Source organism: Trachypithecus francoisi, unplaced genomic scaffold, assembly GCF_009764315.1.
Source record: "Trachypithecus francoisi isolate TF-2019V2 unplaced genomic scaffold, Tfra_2.0 Lachesis_group4, whole genome shotgun sequence".
NCBI lineage: Eukaryota > Metazoa > Chordata > Mammalia > Primates > Cercopithecidae > Trachypithecus > Trachypithecus francoisi.
In genome coordinates, this window is record NW_022681469.1 from 136,448,693 (window position 1) to 136,472,904 (window position 24,212).

The 24,212-nt window shown below is 42.2% G+C and overlaps 2 protein-coding genes across 2 annotated transcripts in view; one reads left to right on the plus strand and one right to left on the minus strand.

Annotated features, from left to right (window-relative positions):
- The window catches only part of GLI3 (GLI family zinc finger 3), a 279,810-nt gene that overhangs the window by 145,971 nt on the left and 109,627 nt on the right, over positions 1–24,212 (minus strand). The window lies entirely within an intron of this gene.
- LOC117073240 (non-histone chromosomal protein HMG-17-like) lies at positions 6,408–6,699 on the plus strand. Its single transcript, XM_033193855.1, has one exon. It carries the CDS (start codon positions 6,439–6,441, stop codon positions 6,697–6,699), a length of 261 nt encoding a protein of 86 aa, XP_033049746.1. The 5' UTR covers positions 6,408–6,438.

The following is a 24,212-nucleotide window of genomic DNA, read 5'->3' on the forward strand; positions in this document are numbered from 1 at the left end:
TGCCCCACAGTATTTTGGGTTTTTTTTTTTGTTGTTGAGGGGAGGGCAGATTTTTTTTCCATTTCTTACTGCCAAAAATGTGGGAACTACTGATTTGTAGTAATTAAAGACTGTGAAGATTTCCAAACAGAGAAATGAAACACAAAAGTGTGTCAGGTGTGGTGGCTCATGCCTGTAATCCTAGCACTTTGGGAGGCCGAGGCTGGCGAACTGCTTGAGCCTGGGAGTTTGAGACCAGCCTGGGCAACACAGCAAGACCCTGTCTCTGCTGCAAACAAACAAACAAAAAATTAGCCAGGTGTGAAAGTGCAAGTCTGTAGTCCCAGCTACTCAGGAGGCTGAGGTGGAAGGACCCCTTGAGCCCGGGAGGTCAGGGCTGCGTGAGCGGAGATCACACCACTGCATTCCAGCCTGGGCGACAGTGACCCTGTCTCAAAGGGAAAACAAACGAACAAAACACAGAAACACAAAAGCATCAGGGTAGCTAAAAAGAAACGGCACCAACTCATGAACTCACACAGAAGCACACAGTGTATTAAACTCAGGAGACGGAGGGTATTTGGGCATAGGAAACAGGTCGCAGAACAACAGTCACAGGGCTGACACCAAAGGCAGGGGACAGTGAGAGTTCTGCTCTTGCTGCCTGAGAATGGCACTGAGGGCAGGGGATGCAGAGGGGCCAGAGAACAGAGCAGGAGCTGGCAGATGAGGAAAGTGGAGGGAAGGTGGCTTTCTTCCAGGGTTTTTGTGAATGGATGGGTGGGGAGTATTTCTTCCACATTCCAGAGGAGGGAGGAACAGTGACAAGGCTGGAGGGTGGAGAAAGGCTTAAGGAATCTGTCTCTGGGGACACTTCACAAATGCACAGCAACCTTTGCATCTCTTCACCCCTGCTCAAAGAACTGCTACCTGGTATCAGCCATGTGAGCTGTTTTGTTTCCATTTTGTTTACTGTTGTTGTTGTTTTAAAAAATAACCAACCTTGCCAGTGGTGTGCTGCATTCTTTCAACTTTTTCCTCTTCACTGGTACACTCACAAGTTTGTTTAGTGTAAGTCTGGGAGCCCACAGGGGTTTTATGTGCCTCACATTCATAAATCCTCAACTGCTTTTCAACCAAATTGATTGCCCCTGAGGATTGAGGGTGAATGGAAGAGTCAAAAGGCATCTCCTGGGCTAGAAGGAGAATGCACATGGTTGTGTGCACACAACGCCAAATATCCAGATTAAAAGTGAAAACTTGAGCAAATCCTCCAGATGCTTCCAAGGACCTGAATGTTTGGTGAGTCGGCAGAAATATGTGGATGCTTAATGGAACTTTGCACCATTAGTAGCAATAGTTAGCACTGTGTCTGTACAGCCCACCAAGGAATTCACAGATGTGTCTAGACTTAACCTTGTCAATCTTGATAAACTAAAAATGATATGTTATGCCTCCCTCTAGAGTCATGACCAGCATCTTCAGATTAGACTAGAATCATCTAATCTAACAGATTAGAAAACTATGCCTCTTCTGGGGAGACCCAGACCCTCCAGCACTCAGCTTGGTGAGCTGATGGTGTCTTTCTGCAAACTGGAAAGATAGACTCTTCCTCTGGGTAGCTTGGTGAGCAGAGTATGTGTTCGAGCTTAGCCCCTTATTTCAGTCCTTTGTGCAGTAAACAGCCAGCACAACTGTACACAGACACCATGCCTCCCTCTACAGTGTCCAGACACAACTAAACTAGAGGTCTGACCGTTTCAAAGTAAGGGGATAGGAAATAATACATGATTAAGACTTCTTTAGCATGAACTGCACACACAATTAGATTCCACAATTACAGAGGGAAAAAGAAAGGAAAAGGGAAAGAGTGAAACTGCCCTAAAATGCTTTACTTTAGCATAATAAAACCGTGGGATTTCAGAGCTAGAAGCCAACTTTAAAATGATCTACTTATCTATTGCAACCATCCCTTGCAAGAATCCTTCACGACGTCCCCATTCCACCCTCCACCAGCAGTCATCCAGCCTAACCTGAAACCCCCACCCCCCACCCTATTTCTGAGAACTGGAAGTCTGAAGCCATCACCCTCCTTTCACACTGCTCTATGCACAAGAAATCCTGTCCCCTCCACCCCGCCACATTGGCCTCCCTCTAACTTTTGCCCAGCCTATCAATTCGTCTTAGCGCTGCATTCTGACGCCACCTACATTAAGAGTAATTGCTTTTCTATGCGATAGCTCTTTAAGTATCGGTAGACGATTAACCATGGCCCCCTACAATCTTTTGTCTCCCCAGCTAAATAAAGGCACCTTGCCTTTATTCAATCCAACTCCTCCTACAAAACTAAGTTAACTGCCAGCATCCATGAACAAATCTGCGGTTCATCACAGTCACTACAGGGCAGCCAAGAGCTGGATCAAGAAAGACTTTGCTTTCACTGAGAGGCAACCCCATGTTTTGGAAAGTAGAATTCCTGGAAGTCTGGCACCTCGGGAAATTTAAGGACCACACAAACCCCATGGGCTGTAATAAGACATTGCTGATGTTTTGGCTGATATGCACCAGAAAGCCCTGGGAGGAAAGTGACCTAGAGACTGTAATGAATGAAAGCATAATGTCCTGTACTCGAAGCCACACAATTAGAAAGTGAGAGGACTACAGAAAAACCAGCGGGGCACTGGCATTTTCCAGGTGAGCATTCTGAGCTGACAGTGAAAATGACGAATGAACACAGCAGGGCAGAAGTGGACTTTATTCGGAAAACCTTGTTTCCTGGAACTGAAGCTAACCTCTGGGACAAGAGGTTTCAGAACAATGAAAAATCAACAAATCAGATGCAGAGATGCCTACTGACAAAGACAGACAAATTCCATACCCTGGAATTGGACATCTTCCTGGAGGAGGGAAACAGCCTGCTCTAAAATGGGTACAATCGGCAGTAGTTATGAACATCGGCTTTTCTATTTGCAAAAGATTTTAACTTCGCCTGACAGGAAGGAACACTGACCAAGAAAACAGTAAGTTACGGATTACTTTGCTACAGGATGCTGGCTATACCTCTTTTGGATACTTTTTTTTTTTTTAATAGAAAACCAAGCATTACTTTTCTGTGAAAGGAATTAAATGTCAGGAATATGCATATCTTTCTTATATAAGGCTTTGTTTTATTATAACAGCAAGAATCATGACTGATGCCTGAAGGCAGCCACAGATATTGCCAAGGAAAAATGGGTTATTAAGTGGAAGAATCTCACAAACAATTATATGTAACAAAAAGACAGAGGAACCAACCTCTGTCTTATTCCTTTCTTCAAGTGTTTCCAAAGTTTATTGTTAGTATCTCCATACGAATAAATTAATTTTCAGTTTTATAGTAGAATTCAACTTTAAAAATTCCTTCCATAACCAACTTTTCTAAAAATACAGCATAGGATACCCAAATAAAGGCTCATCTCCATTCATTCATATTTTCCTTCATTGATTCATTCATTCAAACTTCAACAGCTACCGATTGGTTGGACATCTTTTATGTGTGTGCATCATGCTAGGCATTCAAGAGGCAGTGTCAGCAGCACAGGCGAGTGAAGTGGGTATTCGTTATTTCCACAAACAATCACCTACTTTAAAACCATGGTAAGTCCAAGAAAGGACAAGACATGGTGTGAAGAAAAAGCTATAATAAACCAGGTAATTCAGAACAGAGGTCAAAAACAGATACCCGGCACAGCATCTACAAAACACGGGAAGCCAACACTTGGTTTTGTGAATACCACAGTGTTGCAATTATCTTAAGCTGTTTTTAAGCTATTTCCAAAATATTATTTTTAATTAAGTTAGAGCATATACTAACTTTAAATGACAGAGAGAAAAGGAGGGATTTGCAATTAAATGAATAAATAATGGAACTGACACATTTTGTTTCTTTTAGTAAATGGGTTCCTGAAAAGCAACATCAACTTATTCAGTGACTGCTTGCCCCGAGGACAGTAGATACCCAGCACAAAATGGCTCCCAGCTCTGGTGGGTGGCAAATGAGCCTGTGGTGGCTTGGGAACGACAAGAGTCCAGAATAGCGTGAGCTTTGGAAACCAGTCAAACTCAGATTTGAATCTCAACTCTACCACTAGAGATGCAAACTCTGGAAGGCTATTCATCTTCTGCAAGTCTCAGTCTTCTTCTATAATTATCACCATAGTAGAAAAGCAGTATTAAAGATTATTAAGGACTTACTACAGGGTTGGCTGAAATAAATAATAAGTAAATAACAACTTGCATAGTCTATCAACCCTTATCCACACTGTTTTGCCAGAAAGTCTCCTGCCAGGAGTGAGACTGGACTGAGGCCGAAAACAACTGGCAAGGCATACATGCAGAGTGGTGGGACCAGATGTGGGTACCAGCGAACCACAGCACAAGATCTGCTCAGGTGAGGCAAGTTCAGCAGTGTGAGAGAGTTCTCATAGGTGCCAAGTTGCAAGGTAGCTCAAGGGGTCCGATCAAGACGTCTGGACAATGTTGTCAATGAGGAGCTATGGTCTGAGCAGGAAGGTACTCTTGGGAGCATTTCAAGAAGATTAACAAGGCAGCAGCATGAAGGACAGACTGGAGAACAGAAAGTCTGAAGGCCATTACCATAGTCCAAACATGAACAGCACACCAGGAATAGAATGGAGGCGATGGGCCAAAGGCAGGAGAGCAGTCCTGAGGAAGGCAGAAAATGTTTCGAATAGCCAATATCAGGTGCTGAGACACAGCAACAAGAAATAAAGTTCTAGAGCACCTAAGCTTCCCTGAAGCTAAGCACCTTTTCTACCAGCTAGCTCACCCAGCTCTGCTCTTTCCTCCACTTGCTCTCTTTAGTCCAGGAAAAGGAGCACAGAGACCAGGTGGGATGGCTTAGGTTTGCACAGTCTGTGACATGATCATGAGCATTGCGGGTAAGCTGGAAAAACACTTGATGATCCACTGTGGGCAGTGCACCAGTATGGGGAATGTTAAAGCAAGATCCAGAAAGTGGCCACCCTAGCACTTAGCTCCAGGGTGTAAAGCCCTGGACATCCAGGAAATAGGAGCCCGAGAAAAGGAATAAAAGAAAATGGAACCAATAAAGACAGACACAGAGCTTGTGAAGGACAAAAAAATGTGCCAGATGCTGAAGACTCCCACAAACAATGACAGGGGAGATTTTACGCCACTATTCACTGCATGACAGGAATTTCATCTGCTGTCTATGATAATATCATGGACTCTTTGTGGAAACCAACCCTTTTTCTCCAAATGCATTATGCCTCACTGTGCATATCTGGGCCCTAGAAGACTGTGCCCACTGTTATTATAAGCAGGAAGCCAGCCAAGTATCTTCAGTTGTCGAGGAACAAGATTTGGGCTCAACTGTTCGGTGACCTACTTAGCTTTATTTGGTTATATGACCACAGAATACAGTTCTATGGTTATGGGAGCAAAAACACAGTAAGATAGAATGAATAAGATCTAGTATTTGATAGCAAAACAGGGTGACTGAAGTGAACAATAACTTATTATATATTTTAAATAACGAAAAGGGTGGAGTCAGAATGTTCCTAACACAAAGAAATGACAAATACGTGAGATGGATATCTCAATTACCCTGATGTGATTACTACATATTGTACGCCTGTAGAAAAACATCACTTGTACTTCATAAATATATATACCTATTATGTACCCATAATAATTAACATTAAATTTTTTAAATTAAATATAATATACTCCTAATCCCAACCAACATTCTTTCAATTAGTAACTATAAGGATGCCTGACATTTACTGAATGTCAGAAGAATCTATGGGCTAGAAACGTGTTCTCCCTATGAAGAAGGTACTGCTGCCATCACTGTAGAGGTGCATATCTGGGCACCAGGAGACTGTGCCCACATGAGATCATGCATCCCAGCCTGGCCAAGAGATAAGAGACATTCAGTTAAAAAATAATAATAATAAATAGGGCCGGGTGCAGTGGCTCACACCTGTAATCCCAGCACTTTGGAAGGCTGAGGCGGGTGGATCACCTGAGGTCAGGAGTTCAAGACCAGCCTGGCCAACATAGTGAAACCCCATCTCTACTAAAAATACAAAAATTAGCCAAGCGTGGTGGCAGGAGCCTGTAATCCCAGCTACTCACTCAGGAGGCTGAGGAAGGAGAATTGCTTGAACCTGAAATGTGGAGGCTACAGTCGAGATCATACCACTGCACTCCAGCCTGGGCGACAGAGTGAGACGCTGTCTCAAAAATAAATAAATAAAGCCCAAGGAATGCCAGGGATGACCATATGATGTCTGCATCTCTGGTGAGTAAGAAATACAGAAGTGTGGAGCAGTGTGAAGAATAAGAGGCGAGAACGACCCCCGGACCGACTAACGCCTGCATGCCACCGCATCCTATGCCCAGCGCCTATGACCCGCCGCTGTTGCTGCCACCATGCCCAAGAGAAAGGCTGAAGGGGATGCTAAAGGAGATAAAGCCAAGGTGAAGGACGAACCACAGAGAAGATCTGTGAGGTTGTCTGCTAAACCTGCTCCTCCAAAGCCAGAGCCCAAGCCTAAAAAGGCCCCTGAGAAGGTACCCAAAGGGGAAAAGGGAAAAGCTGATGCTGGTAAAGAGGAGAATAACCCTACAGAAAATGGAGTTGCCAATGAAGACCAGGCCCAGAAAGCTGAAGGTGCTGGAGATACCAAGTGAAGTATCTGCATTTTTGTTAACTGCGTACTTCTGATGACTGTACAGTTTGAAATACTATTTTTTATCAAGTTTTATAAAAATGCAGAATTTTGTTTTATAATTTTTTTTTTAAGCTATGTTGTTAGCACACAGAACACTTCATTGTTGTTTTTGGAGGACAGGACATATGTCCCTAATAGAATGTCTCTGAAGCTGGACTGACGTGGGGAAAACACCTTTCCCTTTCCCTTCTAGTTCTGAGACTTCCTCTTGGCTCCCAGGAGAAGGGATTCCCTGACCTTGACACACATGTCCACGTTGACACAAAAACCTTGTGGGAGGGAAAAACAAATTGTTTTTATGTCCTCTTCTCCCTTTCCACCTTTCAGCATAGGCTTAACTCCCTTAAAGCCAGACATCTGTTGGGACATGATCCCCAGCCATTGGTTACCAGTGTGTCACACAATCTGGACTTTCCAGTGGTGGCACTGATATGGCACTCCTCAAAGAGTAGAGGTTCCATTTCTAGACTGTGGATCTTCAGATAAATTCTGCCATTTTCATTCTACTTCCTGAAAGTCAGGGTCGGCTTGTGAAAAGTTGTTAAACAACATGCTAAGTGCTAAATGTCAACTCTAAACTTTCCCTGTTCAGAGCATCAGATGAAGACCTATTGGGTTTTATCGTGACTTTCTGATTACTGGTAGTCCAAAGAAGGGAGTTTGAAAGTTGTTGTATACTGTTAACAACTGTCTGCCCATGTCCTGCCTGAAATACTGTGATTGCTTACGGAAAGTATCTTTAATAAAGCTAGGTACAGTTTGGCCTGGGAAAAAAAAATACAGAAGTGCTTTCTTAATAGCAGGTGTGTGTGAAGGATTCAATTGCTTATTAGGGTAAAGAGGGTTAGGAAAAAGAAACGTGTCCTTCAGTCACTGCTAAGTGACACATCCGCACTGTGCTGTGAAGTCCCAAGAACCCTAAGGTCACGTGGTCCCTTGCCAGAATACACCTGTATTAACCCTTCCAGAAATCTACTAGTGTAGGCGTGTATGTGTGTGCAGGTCAGGGAGATAGTTTTCTGTTTTGTTTTTTTACTGAGACGGAGTCTTGCTGTGTCACCCAGGCCGGAGTGCAGTGGCACGATCTCGGCTCACTGCAACCTCCATCTTCCAGGTTCAAGTGATTCTCCTGCCTCAGCCTCCTGAGTAACTGGGACTACAGGCATGCACCACCATACTCGGCTAATTTTTGTATTTTTAGTAGAGAGGGGTTTCACCATGTTAGCCAGGATGGCCTCAAACTCCTGACCTCAGGCAATCTGCCTGCCTCAGCCTCCCAAAATGTTGAGATTACAGGCTTGAGCCACCGCACCAGGCCAGGAAAGGCATACTTTTAAAAATAACAGAGCATTTGCAATAACGAAGAAATAAGAAGAGAGAAAGGGGAAAAGGGGGTAGGAGACAAACATATAAACCCTTTTCCTGTGTTGGCCCCAAATAATTTTCCTGCTTTTTTTTTTTTGAGATGGAGTCTCGCTCTGTCTCCCAGGCTGGAGTGCAGTGGCACGATCTCGGTTCACTGCAACTTCCACGTCCCAGGTTCAAGTGACTCTCCTGCCTCAGCCTCCCGAGTAGCTGGGACTACAGGCGCCTCGCCACCATGTTTAGCTAGTTTTTGTATTTTGAGTAGAGATAGGGTTTCACCATATTGGCCAGGCTGGTCTCGAACTCCTGACCTCAAGTGACCCGCCCACCTCGGCCTCTAAAAATGCTGGTATTACAGGTGTGAGCCACCGTGCCCAGCCCATTTTCCAACATTTTGGGAAACTTCAAATTACCCCAGATTTTCATTTCTCTGAATGGAAGCTAGTGTAATTCATCTCTTCCACCAAGCTCCTGATAGTTCAGGTGACGTGGATGTTACATTAACTCTGTCAGGCCCCTGGGCTGCTATTAAGTTCCCCGTAACGCCAAGGTCCTACACTCAGTTCCCTACAAGTAAGCGTTTTTGCCTCCCAAGGGGCCAAACCTGCACACAGCAGGGACACAGTGGGGTAGTTAGTTGCTTGGGAAAGAGAAACAAAATTTCTTTTGAGAGTGAGGTTATTTTAAGGGGGTCACAGGTATGCACAGTCAGTTTTATGCTCTCTGTGATTTCTTATCCCCTCTGAGAGTGGGAAGGAGTTGGCATAGAGATTTTTATTTTCATGGCACATTATATAATTTGGGGTTGGTGGCAAGTGCTAACAACTGTCATACTACCCACGGCTATATTAAAAATAAGACCAAAATAGAGATTGTTGTGGGCTGTCTTGGGTTTTCCCTCAAAAGTCCTGAGGAAGAAAGTACCTCAAATGAACAGGGAGGGCATCATGAGCTCACAGAGCAGCCTGAGCAGCACCAAGACCGGCACAGAAACCCTTTCCAAGCAACAGCGTGGAAATACCAAGAAACCCTTTCCAAGACGCATACATTTCTGCAAGACCTGTCTTGACAGAAGCTACCAGGTCCCAAACATGTCACATGTATGAAAAATTCAAATTTAAATGCGGAGAAGAGCAGTTTTATCAGACCGGCCTTCAGGTACAGCTCCCCTATTTAAGTGCTCAGTTAAAAACCTCTGGATTTTGAACAGCAGCACACAAGCTGATGTGGTTTAATTCATGCGATGAAATGTGGGTGCTGGGTAAAATTCACCCAGGAAATAGAGGGGAGAAGCAGGATGCTCAACCCATAAACAACACTTATCCTAAGAAATTCTGGCCCTTTGAAACTGGGTGAATAAACTAAATGAACTGAAAAGCTTCATTAATACCCAGAGGATTAGGTCCAAGTTTTAGATTTGCAAAAAGAAAAAAATAAAAGAAAAGAATTAAAGCTTTCCGTCCCCTTTCTAAATATATGGGGATCTGTTTTCAACATATTCATAAAATCTATCCATTTGTTTTTATTATATGAACAACTTAACACTTGCCAGACAGATCACCTCTGAGGCGGGAGGGCACAGCATCAGTTACAGGACTTGGCCAAAGCATTCTCCAGATCATATTAGGTTTGCCTCAGTTACAGAGGTCCTCTTGCTGTATGTTTTCAGGAATATTAACACAAAATATATCAAAACACTAATAGAATCCATAAACACAGACAGCTAAAGTTCCACCACTTTTAACATGCTCATAATTTAATAAGAGGTAAGTCCGTGGTCTCATAAGACCGAGGGTGTCCTTTTCAAGTTCCTTCCCTCTCAGCTACTTAGGGCAATTCTCAGAAGTCTGTAAAGTTATCTACGTTCTCCCTTTACCAATGTTCAGCCATACACAGATATCATTTGCAAACTAAACAGTGTCTTTCCTCCAGGGACAGGCCCAAGGCTACAACATGTTAGTGCACACTTTAAATTATAGGTAAATGTTCAACTTACACCAGAATTCCCTATTTTGTGGAAGTCCCAGTTCTTTAAACTAATTCTAAGTTTTGGTGTTGGCATTCAACAATTACTCTGCCAAGGAATATGCGAGATTTCACTTACAGATCTCACAGAAATATGAGATTTCACTCAATAGATTGGTCAGAAGGACGGAGGGAAGAGAGACAAGAAAAGTAAGCAGCAGGGGAAAGAGAAAGAAATGATACCAGCAAAAAGGCCAGGGCTCTGGGTTCAATGGATGCCTTTCTGAGCAATGTTTTCATTAGCACCACCTATGTGCACCCTTATATGGCTCCAGTCCTTTATTTATAAGGCTGTCACCTGTCTGACAGGTAGTTTTACATGTTGCAGTACATAGGAACAGTTTTGAGAATGACAAGTCACTTAAACATTCATTGCCATGACTCAGTTTTAAGAAAAATGACCAACAACTGAGCATTCCTAATGGGGAAGCTTTCCCATCTGATGGGTGCGATTCTGAGTCAATGAAATGGGTGCAGAAGAGAAGACATTGGGAACTCCAGCTTTAAAAGAGACCAGGACTCGTTACTGAAAATAGTTTTGACTTGTTAGATGCCTGCTTTTGCTGGGGAATGGAACAAATGATGTTTCAGGCAGGAGCTGCCAGGTCACATGAACCTCCTTCTAGCAAAGTGTATGATCTCAGAGGCCACACATGTTCATTTATAGTAGAGTTTAGATTAAAATGATAAATGTCGATCTGGTGTACATTTAAATGCCATTTTGAAAAAAACCCAGCTCGGGGCTTTCCCGTCCCACATACCACTGCAGATTCCGTGGTCAGGGAGATGCTGGCCCTTGAGTAGCTGCCACTGTCTCCATAGAAGGACGACACCATAGTTAATTAAATGTCCACTCTGACGGTAAAGTTCATTATCTAACACTGCAAGTGCAGTTATCAGAATATTCTTGATGGGCCAGAGCTGTCTGAAGGCCCTGTCAAACATGTAACAGAGGAAAAGATAAGATGAATTTGCCTTTCATACAGGGATTTTTTTTTTAATGGAGGCTCAAAATACCAACCTCGGATTTGCAAATATTCTCGTCCCATTTAAAGCTTAATCATCTTAATGAAATACAAGCAAGGGCTTTTTCACCTTTCCATTATTTTTTAGTTTCTTAATGTGTATGTTAGGTCCCAAATAGTTTCCATTGATGGCAGGGTTGAGTTCAGAGTCCTAACTCTGGACTATGCAGTTTTTGTTTCCTTTCTCATTGATTTCTTCACAGCAGGTCTGAGAAGACAATACACTTATTCTCAATTTTCAGGTGATGGACATAAAGTTTAGAGAAAATGAAGACCTAGAAAGTGGCAGGGTCATGACTCAAAATGGGCCTTCGAATCACACCAAGTCTAACACACACCAGCTAGAGACCCCTGAATCTTGACACTACACCACTTCAGCTGCACCCAGGGGGCCCAGAGGCCTTCTGATTTCCAAGTTTAAGTTCTCACCAGCTTAACTTGCTCATTTGACACAGTAAGCACAGAATGACAGGCTGCCACCACTGTTTAAGAGTTCCTAATGTACGTAGGATAGATATGGGTCAAAACCCAACAGATCGCTGTTTTGAAACAGAAACGACAAACTCAGCATCCTGAAACCCAAAACTCCGAAGGGAAGAAGAACACCATTTGTGTGACCCTTTCACAGTTCAGCAAGGCTCCTTCAACCACTCTCTCGTATAAGCCTCTCATGGCCTTGGAGGCAGACAGGGCTATAGGAGGCAGGCAGGGCTGGTAGGAGCTTCCCTCACCTACAAGTGACAAGGCTCAGCCAAGGGAAGGAGGGACAGGACACAGAACACCAACAAGGGAAGCTGAGGCCTCTGACTCCCGCGCTGTATTCCTTCATTCCGACTTCTATTAGAAAAAAGGATCTTGTCAATGAATATGTCCTATGTTTACATTTCCATGCAAGCAAAGCAAGAAAACCAAAAAGAACATGTAAGGAAAGGAATTTTCAGTGTTTTTCTTAGACTGCTTTTTGATTCACATGGGGAATCACAGAGTTTCTGTGGGGCGCCCGGGGGCCATAGTTTCTTTTCGCTCTTAACCATCCCAAACCATCCTTGCCAGCACCCTTGATTGTTCTGCTACACTAAGAACGTAAAGCTGTCAAATTCAGGCCAGAATGACGTGACCAAGACCGACCATAATGTACACTCTCTTCCCAAAGTGAGTGCTGGGGTTTGGGAGGTTCTTACCCTCGGGGTAGTAAGGCTTGGGAGTACCTGCTAGTTATATCAGCTGGGTCCCTTCCCTGCATTAAAGAGCAAAAGTACCTCAAGCAGAACAGCTAGAGAACTGACACACCTTAAAATATCCCCCGATTTCCTATAGAAAAAGAGAGTCACTTTTCTAAAAATGCCATAAGGGTGATGGTTTGGCAGCAGCATCTCTTAGCAATCAGCAGACATCTACTAAATCCCTCCTAAAAGGTCCATTCTAAACAACATTCCACAGCGACACAGGGGCCTGACTTTGATTTCTGAATAATTTGACTAGGAGCAAGGAAAGTCACAACAACATTAAGTGCAATAACTTTCTACCCCCTTTTTGGTTCCCAATGTGAAGTTTGCTGAAATAAAACTTGACAGCACAAAGCTCCCGAGGATGTGTTCCAGATGAATTGAGTCATCCATATACACTTACAGACACACGCACACATGCCCTGGACCCTCGCACTTACACAGGGAGTGGTTTCCATCTGTATTTGACAACCCGGTGCCATGGGTCTCGAGGCTGAGGGCTGCTTATGGATGCAACTTTAAATTTAATTTGGGGGGATGCTAATTGTGTGGAGTGGTAGGAAAATGCTGGCGACATTTTGACTTTAGCAGCCCCACTGCCCTGATTAAAAAATATCAGCTTTCCATCTGCAAGACATTTCTAAGGTGGACACCTTACAAATTGTTAAGGTGCAATTTGTGCACAGTTAGTTCTTTGTTTAATCGAGAAATCTGCCCGAACTCTGATTGGGCTGATTTCCCTAAGGCCGGGAGTGAAGGTTATTTCCTCATCCCTTTTGGGAGCAGCAATCTCTCTAATACGGTTCTGAATTATTCCAGCTTGTGCTGAGGCTGAACAGGAGAACAAAGCCCTGGTTCCACAGCAGAAAGACTAACTGAACTCCCAGCTGGGAAGGTTTAGGCAGAGATTTATAAGTACAAACACTGAAGAAATTTGCAAGTAATTGCATGTATTTGCTTTTCGTTGTGGGATGCAGTAAACCAGTATTTATTAAAATACATTGGCAAGGTACTGTTTATTACCCCCTCTCCTTGATGTCTTGTAGAGGGGAATAAAGTGCTTGGCTCTTTTCATTTCTTTAAATTAAGAGGCCAAAACAGCATCTCAAAGAATCTAAGGAAGAAGCTGAAATTAGACATATACTCTGAATGGCTACTGCCTCTTACTTAACTTGGAATTGGTGCATGAACATGGCTCTAGATCTGCTGTTCTGATTTAATCTTGTAAAGCTTAACTTTTTTTCTCTTTTCATAAGTTTCCATGAATCCAGTATTTGGGGACCAACAATTATCATTTTCTCCTTTAGAACTGCTGTTATTATTCTTGGATTGCAGCCTGCAAACCTGAGTGATAAATAGGCACATGTTCACGGGTTATAAAATAACAGGCTCAGGCCGGGCGTGGTGGCTCACGCCTGTAATTCCAGCACTTTGGGAGGCTGAGGCAGACGAATCAGAGGTCAGGAGTTCCAGACCAACCTGGCCACCATGGTGAAACACCGTCTCTACTAAAAATACAAAAATTAGCTGGGCGTGGTGGTGCATGCTTGTAATCCCAGCTACTCAGGAGGCTGAGGCAAAAGAATTACTTGAACCCGGGAGGCAGAGGTTGCAGTCAGCCGAGATCATGCCATTGCACTCCAGCCTGGGTGACAGCGAGACTGTCTCAAAAAAAAAAAAAAAAAAAATAATAATAATAATAAAAAATAACAGGCTGAGAAAATTAATAGCTTTATAAGAGAGTGACTTAAACAAACTACCACCAAAAAGAGATATTATGTTCACTGGCTGCTGCATCTAAATTCCTGTGCCATCAGCTACTTTGAGTTTTAATTTGCCAATGAGTAAAGGTCAGAAGAAACCAGACAGATGACTCTCCTTCCCTCTTCAACTTGGATCACAGCTCCCCACCTGCCTCAGTGTCCCCCTTTTAATGACAAACCCAAATTGTTCTACCTAATACTCCTTAACACAATGGTCTCAAACTTTAGCTGCATCAGCTTTGCCTAAAGAGCTCGTTAACACAGATTGCTGGGTCTCAGCCCGAGAGTTTCTGATTCAGTAAGACAGAGGAGGTGCACAAGAAGTGCCATTTCTAACAAGTTCCCTGGGGATGCAGATGCTGCGTGTCCTGGGACCACACTTTGATGAATGCTGGTCTAGAAGGCAAATGGGCAAAAGTTTGGTTCAGTGAAAGGAAGCGGTAACTATTGTGCCCGCCCCCAAAATAGTAAATAACAGAAATGAAATACCAATGTATGTTATTTTAGTCAGCAAATGTTAATTGCCACCTGCTTAAATATATGCCTGACAACATTATCTCCATGTAGAATTCCCAAGCTCCTGTCCTCTCTTCTACATTGGTCTTTGCCTACTTTTCTTTCCATCTGATGTCCCTTAAGAATCTGGATGTGTGCCCCAAGCTGGGGAGTGACAGCTTCCAGTTTGCATGTTTGCTCTTCTTAGAACTGCAGAATCCTCACGTCCCCACTTTCTCTTCCTCCATCAGCAATGCCTACCTAAGCAGTAGGCACCCATTGAATACCAGCTGCTATTGTTTTAAAATGACAATCAGAATAAAATCAGAGAGCAGTAACAGAAGCTAGTGTGTGCTTCTCTGTTCCTCAGCACAGCAACTCTGGTTATCTTAAGTTCAGTGTTGGTAATTAATAAGCCCCAGAGTTTAAAATTAAAAGGTACCAAATAGCCACAGGTGGAAGGTTTTCTGAGACTGGCAGCAGAGATGGCAGCCGATCCCCTCTCCCCTTGGCTTGAGGGCCAGTACCTCCCATGCTTCTGCACCTGTATCTTTAAAACAGAGAACACGCAACCATGTTACCCCCCAATGTCTATGACATGAAGACAAATTAATTAGAGACCCTAGGGGAATATTAAAATGAAAAACGCTACTTGATAAAAATAAGCCAGACCAGGAAATCAGATAGCATATACATATATATATGCAATATATTATATATATTTTATAGGAAAAGTCCTGGCTTTTACACAGCTTTTCCAGTTATAAAAGCCTCACCTCCTGATCACATAAAATCAGATTTTCTATGATTTTTATTAGAGAAGAACTATGAGGTCTGTATGTATAATCACAAATTGACCAGACGTGATAACTGCTGGAACAGAAAACAAGATAGTTCTGTGCCTCAGGTATTCAAATTTCAATCACTTAAGAGAGAGAAGAGTTTCATACCCATACGGACTCTCATGACCAAGTGCACGTAGGATGTCAATGTATGGATCCAGATGTTCGACCCTTACACAAACATCTGAAGCAGGTACTTGGTGTCAGGAAGGAAGCTGAGGGGTTAAGTAACTTACACAAGACAAGTCAGCCAGTGAAGGGCTGAGACTAGAATCCTGTCCTTTCTAATTCCAAAATCACATCTGATTTTCCTCCAAGAAACCAAGTCACCAACACCTATCTTTTCTTTACTAAAAGCATGCGTTAAGTCAAGTATATTCTAAAGGATAATCACCTATTAAAACTGAATAAGGAAAACCAGCTATAGTAACTCCCTCTGTACCAAATGCTGAATCAGGAAAGACACCGAACTTTTTGATAATCAGATTTTCCTAGAGCCTGAACAGGGTGAAAAATTCTTGAAGGTATAATATTTTTACTAGAACACGCAAGGGTGTTTTTAGACCTTACGATCAAAAGGTCCAAAAGGATAAATTTGGATATTAATTACAAAACTTGTACTACTTCAAACTTTTTATTACATTCTACACCTCTACTGTTTTCTTGTGGTTATCACAAGTGCTAACAAAACATTAGCATTCATATCAAGTAAAATCAACTGGCAAGTCCATTATTGACATTTATTTTAAATGTGTATGTCTGAAGTATGTGTTACTCATCCCTTAAATTAACATCTTCCACCTTGATGGGAAACTGGACAGACCAGGCCAACACCTTTTTCACGAGTAATTAATAACTCTATTCTCACATTTCTGGAGAGAGAATTACACTCAACCAACATTTCCACATCCTGAATCTGCTAATCTCAGCAATAAAACCTTCCTTTAAAACACATGCAGAGTCTTGACCAAAGAGTAATGATAGAAAACGAATTCATAAACTTGGTGGTTTTTCTAGCAAATGAGAGAAGTTTCATATTAAGTAAAGTCTATATTTTTGTTGACAGTACACACCAAAATACATATGCATTAAAATGCAGACAAGGGTGTATATATTTCTATTTCCTAAAAGGAAATTCAGAGATACAAAAACGTAATTATACAAATTATCCTTATTTCTTGTTGTTAATTCAGTTTAGGCACAACCCCTGGGAAATAAATAAAAATTCTCCATAGCATGAAATAACTGGTATTCAATCTTCTTTACTTATTGGGGAAAGTACTAAATTGATGTCATCATAAATATTCAGTTTCATTTTTAAGTAATTACGAAAAGTAAAGTGTAATTCAAAGAATGGTCTGATGTGCCACAACCAGCCGTGCAAATGCACAGGATCTTTTTAAGACAGAAAATGTAAGTGCTTACCAACTTTGGGAACTTGAAGAAATTGAGACTGACATCTGATCTTTAAAAGCAGTGGTTCTCACACTTTATTGTTTAAAAACTTGTTAAAAACACAGAATCTAAGATCCAGTTCTCAGAAATTCTGACTCAGGAGTCTGGCACGAAGCCAAGATGCTACATGGTTACACCAAGATCCGCAAGGTTGGTTCTGTTACTACAGTAAAGAGTCACCTTCAGAGGCAAGGTGCCTGATGCCCACCAAGTCATCATTCCGCTTTGTTCAACTCTCCCATGGCAGCTGCCTCTCCTCACTGTCTTGTCTTGCCTTCCATTATTTACTCACTCATGGGTGGAGAGGAGTTACCCTTAAAATAGACCATCTCAAAAGGTGATTTTCCTTTTGATAACTGACTGTCAATCAATGTAAACACACAACAAAACAATCCCTTGCAGAAGTTTAAAAGCCAAACACATTCTTATCTCTAGAATGTCAGGTGGCCTGTATGACTCTATCTTTTTCCCTCACTAAATTGACTGCAGGAGCTTCGCTTGCTTCTGTTGTTATTTCAAAGATTATTTCAAATTTGGAAAGAGTCTGACCTGCAGAAAATGTGGACACTTACTGTGGGACTGGGTACCAGTTACGGCACTCGTTTTAATTCTCAGTGCTCCTCTGCCTAGAGAACCAAACCAACACCAGAGAGGCTAAGCAAAGGCAGTCAGTTGGATGTGAATTACCTTTTGGTCGCTGACAACAGAAAGTTACCCTGAACCCCCAACCAAGGGATGGAAAGCCTCCATATCCCATTAGTAATTCTCAGAATCATCTCTGTTCCCAGCCAAGTATGGAAAGCCAAGTATAGTATCATGGAACCAAATTCAAATGCTGGTCTCAAAGGTCCCGACTTGCTTGCCTTCAAGTGCCACTTGAGGGATTTTAAATGACAGTGAAAAGGTTTGTTCAACTAAAAATTCAAAGTGTCGGGACAAAGTTCATTTCTGAGACTCAAGAGATGGTTTTTGCTTTAGTTGTTGATGTCGCCATTGTTGTTGTTGTGTGTGTGAAACAAGTCGGAAATAAAATCTGCCACTTGTCTTTTCCTAAACGATGGTATTTAAAATAGCAAGTCTAAGAAAATCTGGCAGTTTGGTTTGCTCGCTCAAAGAATATATTTTTAAGATGAGGTGTTCCAAGTAGTTGCAAGTTATGCTGATAGATATTTTATAAAGGCAATGGGTCAAAAGAACTCAACAATCCCTTCTAGAGCCAAGCTACGGCAGATTTTCTTTTGAAAAAGGGACAGAGTTGACAGAGAAAAGAGTGAGGAAGTGGAAGCTGACAATTTAGTGCTAATGCTATTGCTTGCACAAAAGCAAAAACACAACAACAGCCAGCAAAGGGTGCCACATGCTTACAGTCCTCACTCCAACAAGTATTTTTAAGTATCAACAACTTGGAGAGGGAAAGGGGAAAAAAAAAGGCTGCCACGGTGCCTTGTACAGGTGGCGCCAAGGTCCCTGGTTGGGCCCTTGGACAAAACCATCTCATGTAAACCTTAAAGAGGATTAATCCTCAAGGAGCACTGTAATGAGACCTTAAAAGGCTGAACAACAGCAGCAGACCATGGAGGAAGGCAGTCGTCTGCTCCCCCAAGTCTTGCTAGCAGAGTTACATCAAAGCAAACAGGCAGCAGATAGCAGGCTTCCACGACAATCCCTTATCTTGGCTCCAGCGGACGCCGCTACTGTGATTGTCTTGAACTGCCACCTGTCCCAGGCATCTTTGAAGGCAACGCTAAGCCTCTGATGGATCTGACCTCCTTGAGCTGAGATCCTTTTATGTCTTTCTTCATTTTCTGCCCTGCGACATTCTTCCCCTGCCATGCACACGACATGAAACAAAGGGAGTTCTCACTCCTGACTCACTGTCCCCAGCCATTTGAGAGCAAAGAAAAACAATGTTCAGGATTATACTCTGTCCGTAATATGGAGCTGTCCTCAGGAGACAAGCCTCTTATTTTTGAGGGTATAACTATAGACAGCATTTACGTGCAAGCGCTTTACAATGGGGTTCAATGGAGCTGGGCGCCAAGATAGGAAAGCTGCATGTCTGAGATAACTCAAAAACACAAGGAATGATCATACAAAAACTCGATTAATAACCACATGTTTTCACAGGAGGAATACAAATATCAATACTGAAATATTAAAACACACTTACAAAGTCACTGCACACTGGGGCTTGAAAAAATAGCAGCACACAAATGTCCTTAAACCCGGTCAACTTAAAAGGAATTTAAAAAAAAATGATGAGAGAGAAAAATATTTAAAACACACATATACTGGCAGGTGAGAAAAGTTTGAAATCTGAATGGTAAAACAGTTCTCTCTGAGGCCTTTCTAAGAGACTAAAGGTATTTGGCTTTTCCAAATCATACCAGGAGAAAGAGTAGTGCCTGTGTTTCTCTGAAAAGTTCTGACATTTGAGGGGAAGGAAAACTGCTGTGGTCAAATTCATTCAACACAAGACTTCTCAATATCCTCTTATTCTGTCACACAAGTCTGTCTGCACACATTGCTTTAATAACGCTCACCTATGTGACTATTTCTCATACTGACTGAAATTGTAACACACCTCAGCAAGTGATCTAGAGTGGTATGATTTTAATACTTTGCCTCATTTCACTAAAGATTTCAGGCAGCATACAAGAATTCACCAGGTAGAAAATGCTAACTAAAGAAAAATCTGATCAGAGAACAGTTTAGATGATCAAGACCTAGAGAAAGTTAAGAGAGAATATGCAGGCCGCAATCCAATAGAGTTGGAATAACTGAGCAGCAACTTTAAATCTGAGTTTCCTGGTAGGCAATGAGTAAAGGAAAACAAAATCAGCTATATGATATATCCTGCAGGAAGTCACATAACCACCTTATATCATGGTCTTGTGTTTCACCTGCACAGTATTTAAAATTTTCAGAAAAGTATACACCTCACTTGACACAGACCAGCAATCCTATAGCTACCATAACAACATTCTTCTAGTCTGGGCTTTGGTCTGGGTTCCAAAATCCACTTCTTAGAAGAGGGTCAGCCTAAAGGGCTGGGAAGCTATGGCCTTCTTGTTTCTGGGTTACAGGGCTGTCTCCAGCCCAAAAGAGTGAGGCCTCCACAGAAACACCCAATGACGAGCGTCAGTCCAGAGCCAGCCCCTGAACCATCTACACTTTACAATCCCACACTCAGGATGGCCTCCTCAACTCTGGGGCTATTGCAGCTCTTTCAGTTTGGATTTTTTTAGCTTTCAATTTTTCACCAGCTTTCAACCACACGGTCTTGTCCTCTGACAGCCTATCTTCTCACTTCTGACATGGCTCTTGATTGCCGGCACTCCTTCTGGTAACAAGCCTTTTTAACTTCGGCCAGAGAGGCCTGGCAGTAAGTGGACCTCAGAGCTGATCCCAGGCTTGCAGTAGACAAACTGCCTCATGCTCTTCTGTCCAAGCTGGGATAAAGACGTTTTTCTCTGACACTATAGCCCATTACACATTTTTCAGAGATGCATGATTTTGAAAAGAAACACATTGACATGTACTTCATGTGAGGTGGGCAGCATGTATTTGAAGCTCATAAATCTACCCACTTCCCTCCTCTCCATGAGATCTGACTTGCAAAACTGTTTGCAGACTGTGGTGCCTTTTAAACAGCACACATGCATCCCCAGGATTCACTACGCCCATTTCCTAGACAGGGCCAGTTTCTATGATGGAATAGCCTATTTCAATACAGCGCCAACTTAAAATCTGTAAACTCCAGTAGTGTTTGGGACAGACTGAAAATAACTTTTCCAATTTTAAAGCAACCTAAGTTTTGTAGTGTATTTTTATTTCTCCAAGTTCATGATTTGTAAACAATGTAGCAGGCATTAAAATGAACCATGTGAAGAAACAAATGTAAGGCCTGGCACAGTGGCTGTCGCCTGTAATCCCAGCACTTTGGGAGGCGAAAACAGCGGATGGCTTGAGCTCAGGGGTTAGAGACCAGCCTGGGCAACATGGCAAAACCCCATCTCTATAAAAAATACAAAATTATTAGCCAGGTGTGGTGGTGCATGCCTGTGGTCCCAACTACTCGGGAGGCTGAGGCAGGAGGATTGCTTGAGCCCAGGAACAGGGAGGCAGAAGTTGTAGTGAGCCATGATCATGCCACCACACTCCAGCCTGGATGACAGAGCAAGACCCTGACTCAAAAAAAAAAAAAAAAGAAAGAAAGAAAAGAAAAGAAAAATAAAAAAAGAAGGAAACAGGGTGCCAATCAAGTATCTTCAAATAGACTTAATATGCAATAAAAAAAATCAAAGAAAACATACATATATAGGAATATATAGGAAGATGTTAGGAGAAAAACTTACCTGAGTAGCCAGTCTGTAATAAGGGAGCACTCAATTTAAGACACATTTTGACAAGATCACTCACTTTAACTGTTTGCTATGGTATTAGCCAGAATTCAATTATTTGATTTACACTTCTATCAACCTATCATATATTTCTATTGAATACTACCAGTTGGATATGGTTGTTACTGTTTTTAATTCATTTGGTTAAAAAAAAAAACAAAGTGTCATTTTTCTCAGGAAATGAAAGACTAGCTCTTCCAGCAGCAAGAAGTAAGATTTTCAAAAGACTTTTTGGCTTTTGGATCATTGTTTTTGGGAAGCTGCCTCTTTAATCTTTGTAAGTAATTCTGTAAAATATGATACATGCCTAGTTTTTATCTAGTGAGAAGTTTAGAATTAAATTCATTTATTTTCAGGCTTCTCAAATTTGTAAAATCATAAAGAGAAGAAAATATATCTTAAAAACTAAAAGTAAGAAGGTTATAAAGAAGGATTCAGCAGCATCAGAAGAGATCTTAAATGTGCAGAAGGAAGAACAGTCAGTCAGACAGCCCATGAGTCCCCCTTCGTATGTCAGTCATTTTTTTTAGGGCGAGAACCAAGGCATTAGAGATGTGAGGGTAAGAGTGGAACTCAATGGGTTTTAACAAGTTATCTCACTTAATTCCTGTTATCACCCTGTGCGGCTGCCATTTCCAATCCCATTTTAGAGATGAGGAAGCCAGTCCAGTATCTAAGAGCTTGCTCAAGGTCACACTGCCAGAAGGTGGCAGAGGTGGGCCTGGGTCCTAAGTTTAACTGACAATACTGCAGTGTAGCAGAAATGCAACATATTTAATCTACCATTTCCAGTTCAAGATAGCAGGCTGGGCAAACATATTTCTCGCCTGTCCCTCTAAAGACCTCTGTGAAATGAAAAAATGGAAGTAAGTGTTGTGGTAATGATAAAATAACACTACCAAAGAATAAAATTTACCAAGCCCTTACTCTGTGCTAGGCACTTCTAAGAGCTTTATTTATATTAAGTAATTCAATCCTCAAAATGAATCTATGAGGTCAGAGCTACTCCCAGCCCCATTGTATAGAAGAGAAAATGGAAGCTCAGAAAGGCTAAGTAATTTGCCCATAATCACATTGTTAGAAGTGGCAGAATCAGAATTTGAACTGAGGCAATCTGGGTCTACAGCTGGAATCTTAACAAAGTCAATGAAATACATAAAATTAAGAAAAAAATTTCAACCCATTTCCGCAAGATGCAAAGTGGGTAAGACTGGAATTATAGGTGGATATGGCACATAGAGAAGCAGCAGCCTGAAATATTCTTTAAGAGGGCAAAGAAACAGGTGGCAGCTGGTTCACCTAAGTAGCCCTGGACTGGGCCAGGCGTGGTGGCTCACGCCTGTAATCTCAGCACTTTGGGAGGCCAAGACGGGAAGATCACATGGTCAGGAGTTTAAAACCAGTCTGATCAAGATGGTGAAACCCCGTTTCTACTAAAAATACAAAAAAAATTAGCCAGGCATGGTGACGGGTGCCTGTAATCCCAGCCACTCAGGAGGCTGAGGCAGAGAATTGCTTGAACCCGGGAGGCGGAGGTTGCAGTGAGCCGAGATCGCACCACTGCACTCCAGCCTGGACAACAGAGTGAGACTTGTCTCAAAAAAAAAAAGAAGCCCTGGGCTGGGCAGATCTTAACAGGACACGCCCGTGACAGTCAGATGGCCTGTCTCCTGCCCACAGCACACAAGCATGGGTAGCTGGCATTTCCCCAGGTAAAAATGTTTTGATTCTCCTTCAAAAAACAGAATGAATTGTCCTGGGAAAGCAAAGGCTTCAGCGTGGATTTTGAAGCCCTGTTTCCACCCAGGTCTATCACGCAAATGCACTTACCACAAGAGTCACACCAGCTCTTACTTCTAGCATTGGTCCCAGCAAGTTGCTTTGACACCCTTATTGGTACCCAAGCCAAACTGGTTCTTACAGCTCCCCAGAATCAAGCCCTCTTCATTCTGGCATGTGGAGAAGCTCCACCCTATTTCCCTAAAGGAAATCTTGCCAACTGATACATGTGGTCCGGATGCTCCATCCGTCCATCCGTCCGTCCATCCATCCATCCATCCATCCATCCATCCATCTGTCCATCCAAGTTTCCATATGCCGAGCAGAACAACGCTAGGCCAGCCATCCTTCTCCATGGTTTTGGGGAATGACACCCAAGGATTACTAGGCTTATGAGGAGACAAAAGGACAGGAATGAGGATGACCAATATCAACAAGAAAAACTAACCGAGGAAGAAACATTTAGAAGGTTTTAGAAAGCATTAAATACAAAAGGCAAGAGCAAGATATTAAGAAGTTTCAATAAAAGATTTTTTAAAGTTCGTAGAAATTAAGATTATGACTGCAAAAAGTTAAATATCATGTGGAGCAATGAAAAATGAAGTTAAGGAGATTTTCCAGAACCAAAAGCAAAGACATAGAGGATATCATAGTAAAGAGAAGAGACACACAGAAGTAACCTAGGAGGTCTGACAATCAACTATGCAGAATCTTGGGAAGAAAGAACAGAGAAAACACAGCAGATAGAATTATTAAAGGCATAATAGAAATCATTCACAGTGATAAAGAATGCATCTTCAGATTCAAATGGTCCACAAAGGGATGGGCAGAATTAAGGAAAATAAAAATTAAATTAAAACACTTACATCTAGGTACATACTTTCAAACCACTAAGGATAAAAAGATCCTAAAAGTTTCCTGGAAGGAAAAAAATAAGCCATCTACAAAGGAATACAAATCAAAGAGACATCAGACTTCTCATCTACAACTTTGGATGGTAATAGAAAATGTAGTGATGCCTTAAAGGATCTTAAAGTAGAATTCTAACTACACCATCAGGAAAGAGCAAGGGTAGAATAAAGAGAATTTCACAG

Bases quoted from the DNA above. Each gene is read 5' to 3' on its own strand.
- LOC117073240 (XM_033193855.1), top strand. From the start codon at position 6,439: ATGCCCAAGAGAAAGGCTGAAGGGGATGCTAAAGGAGATAAAGCCAAG.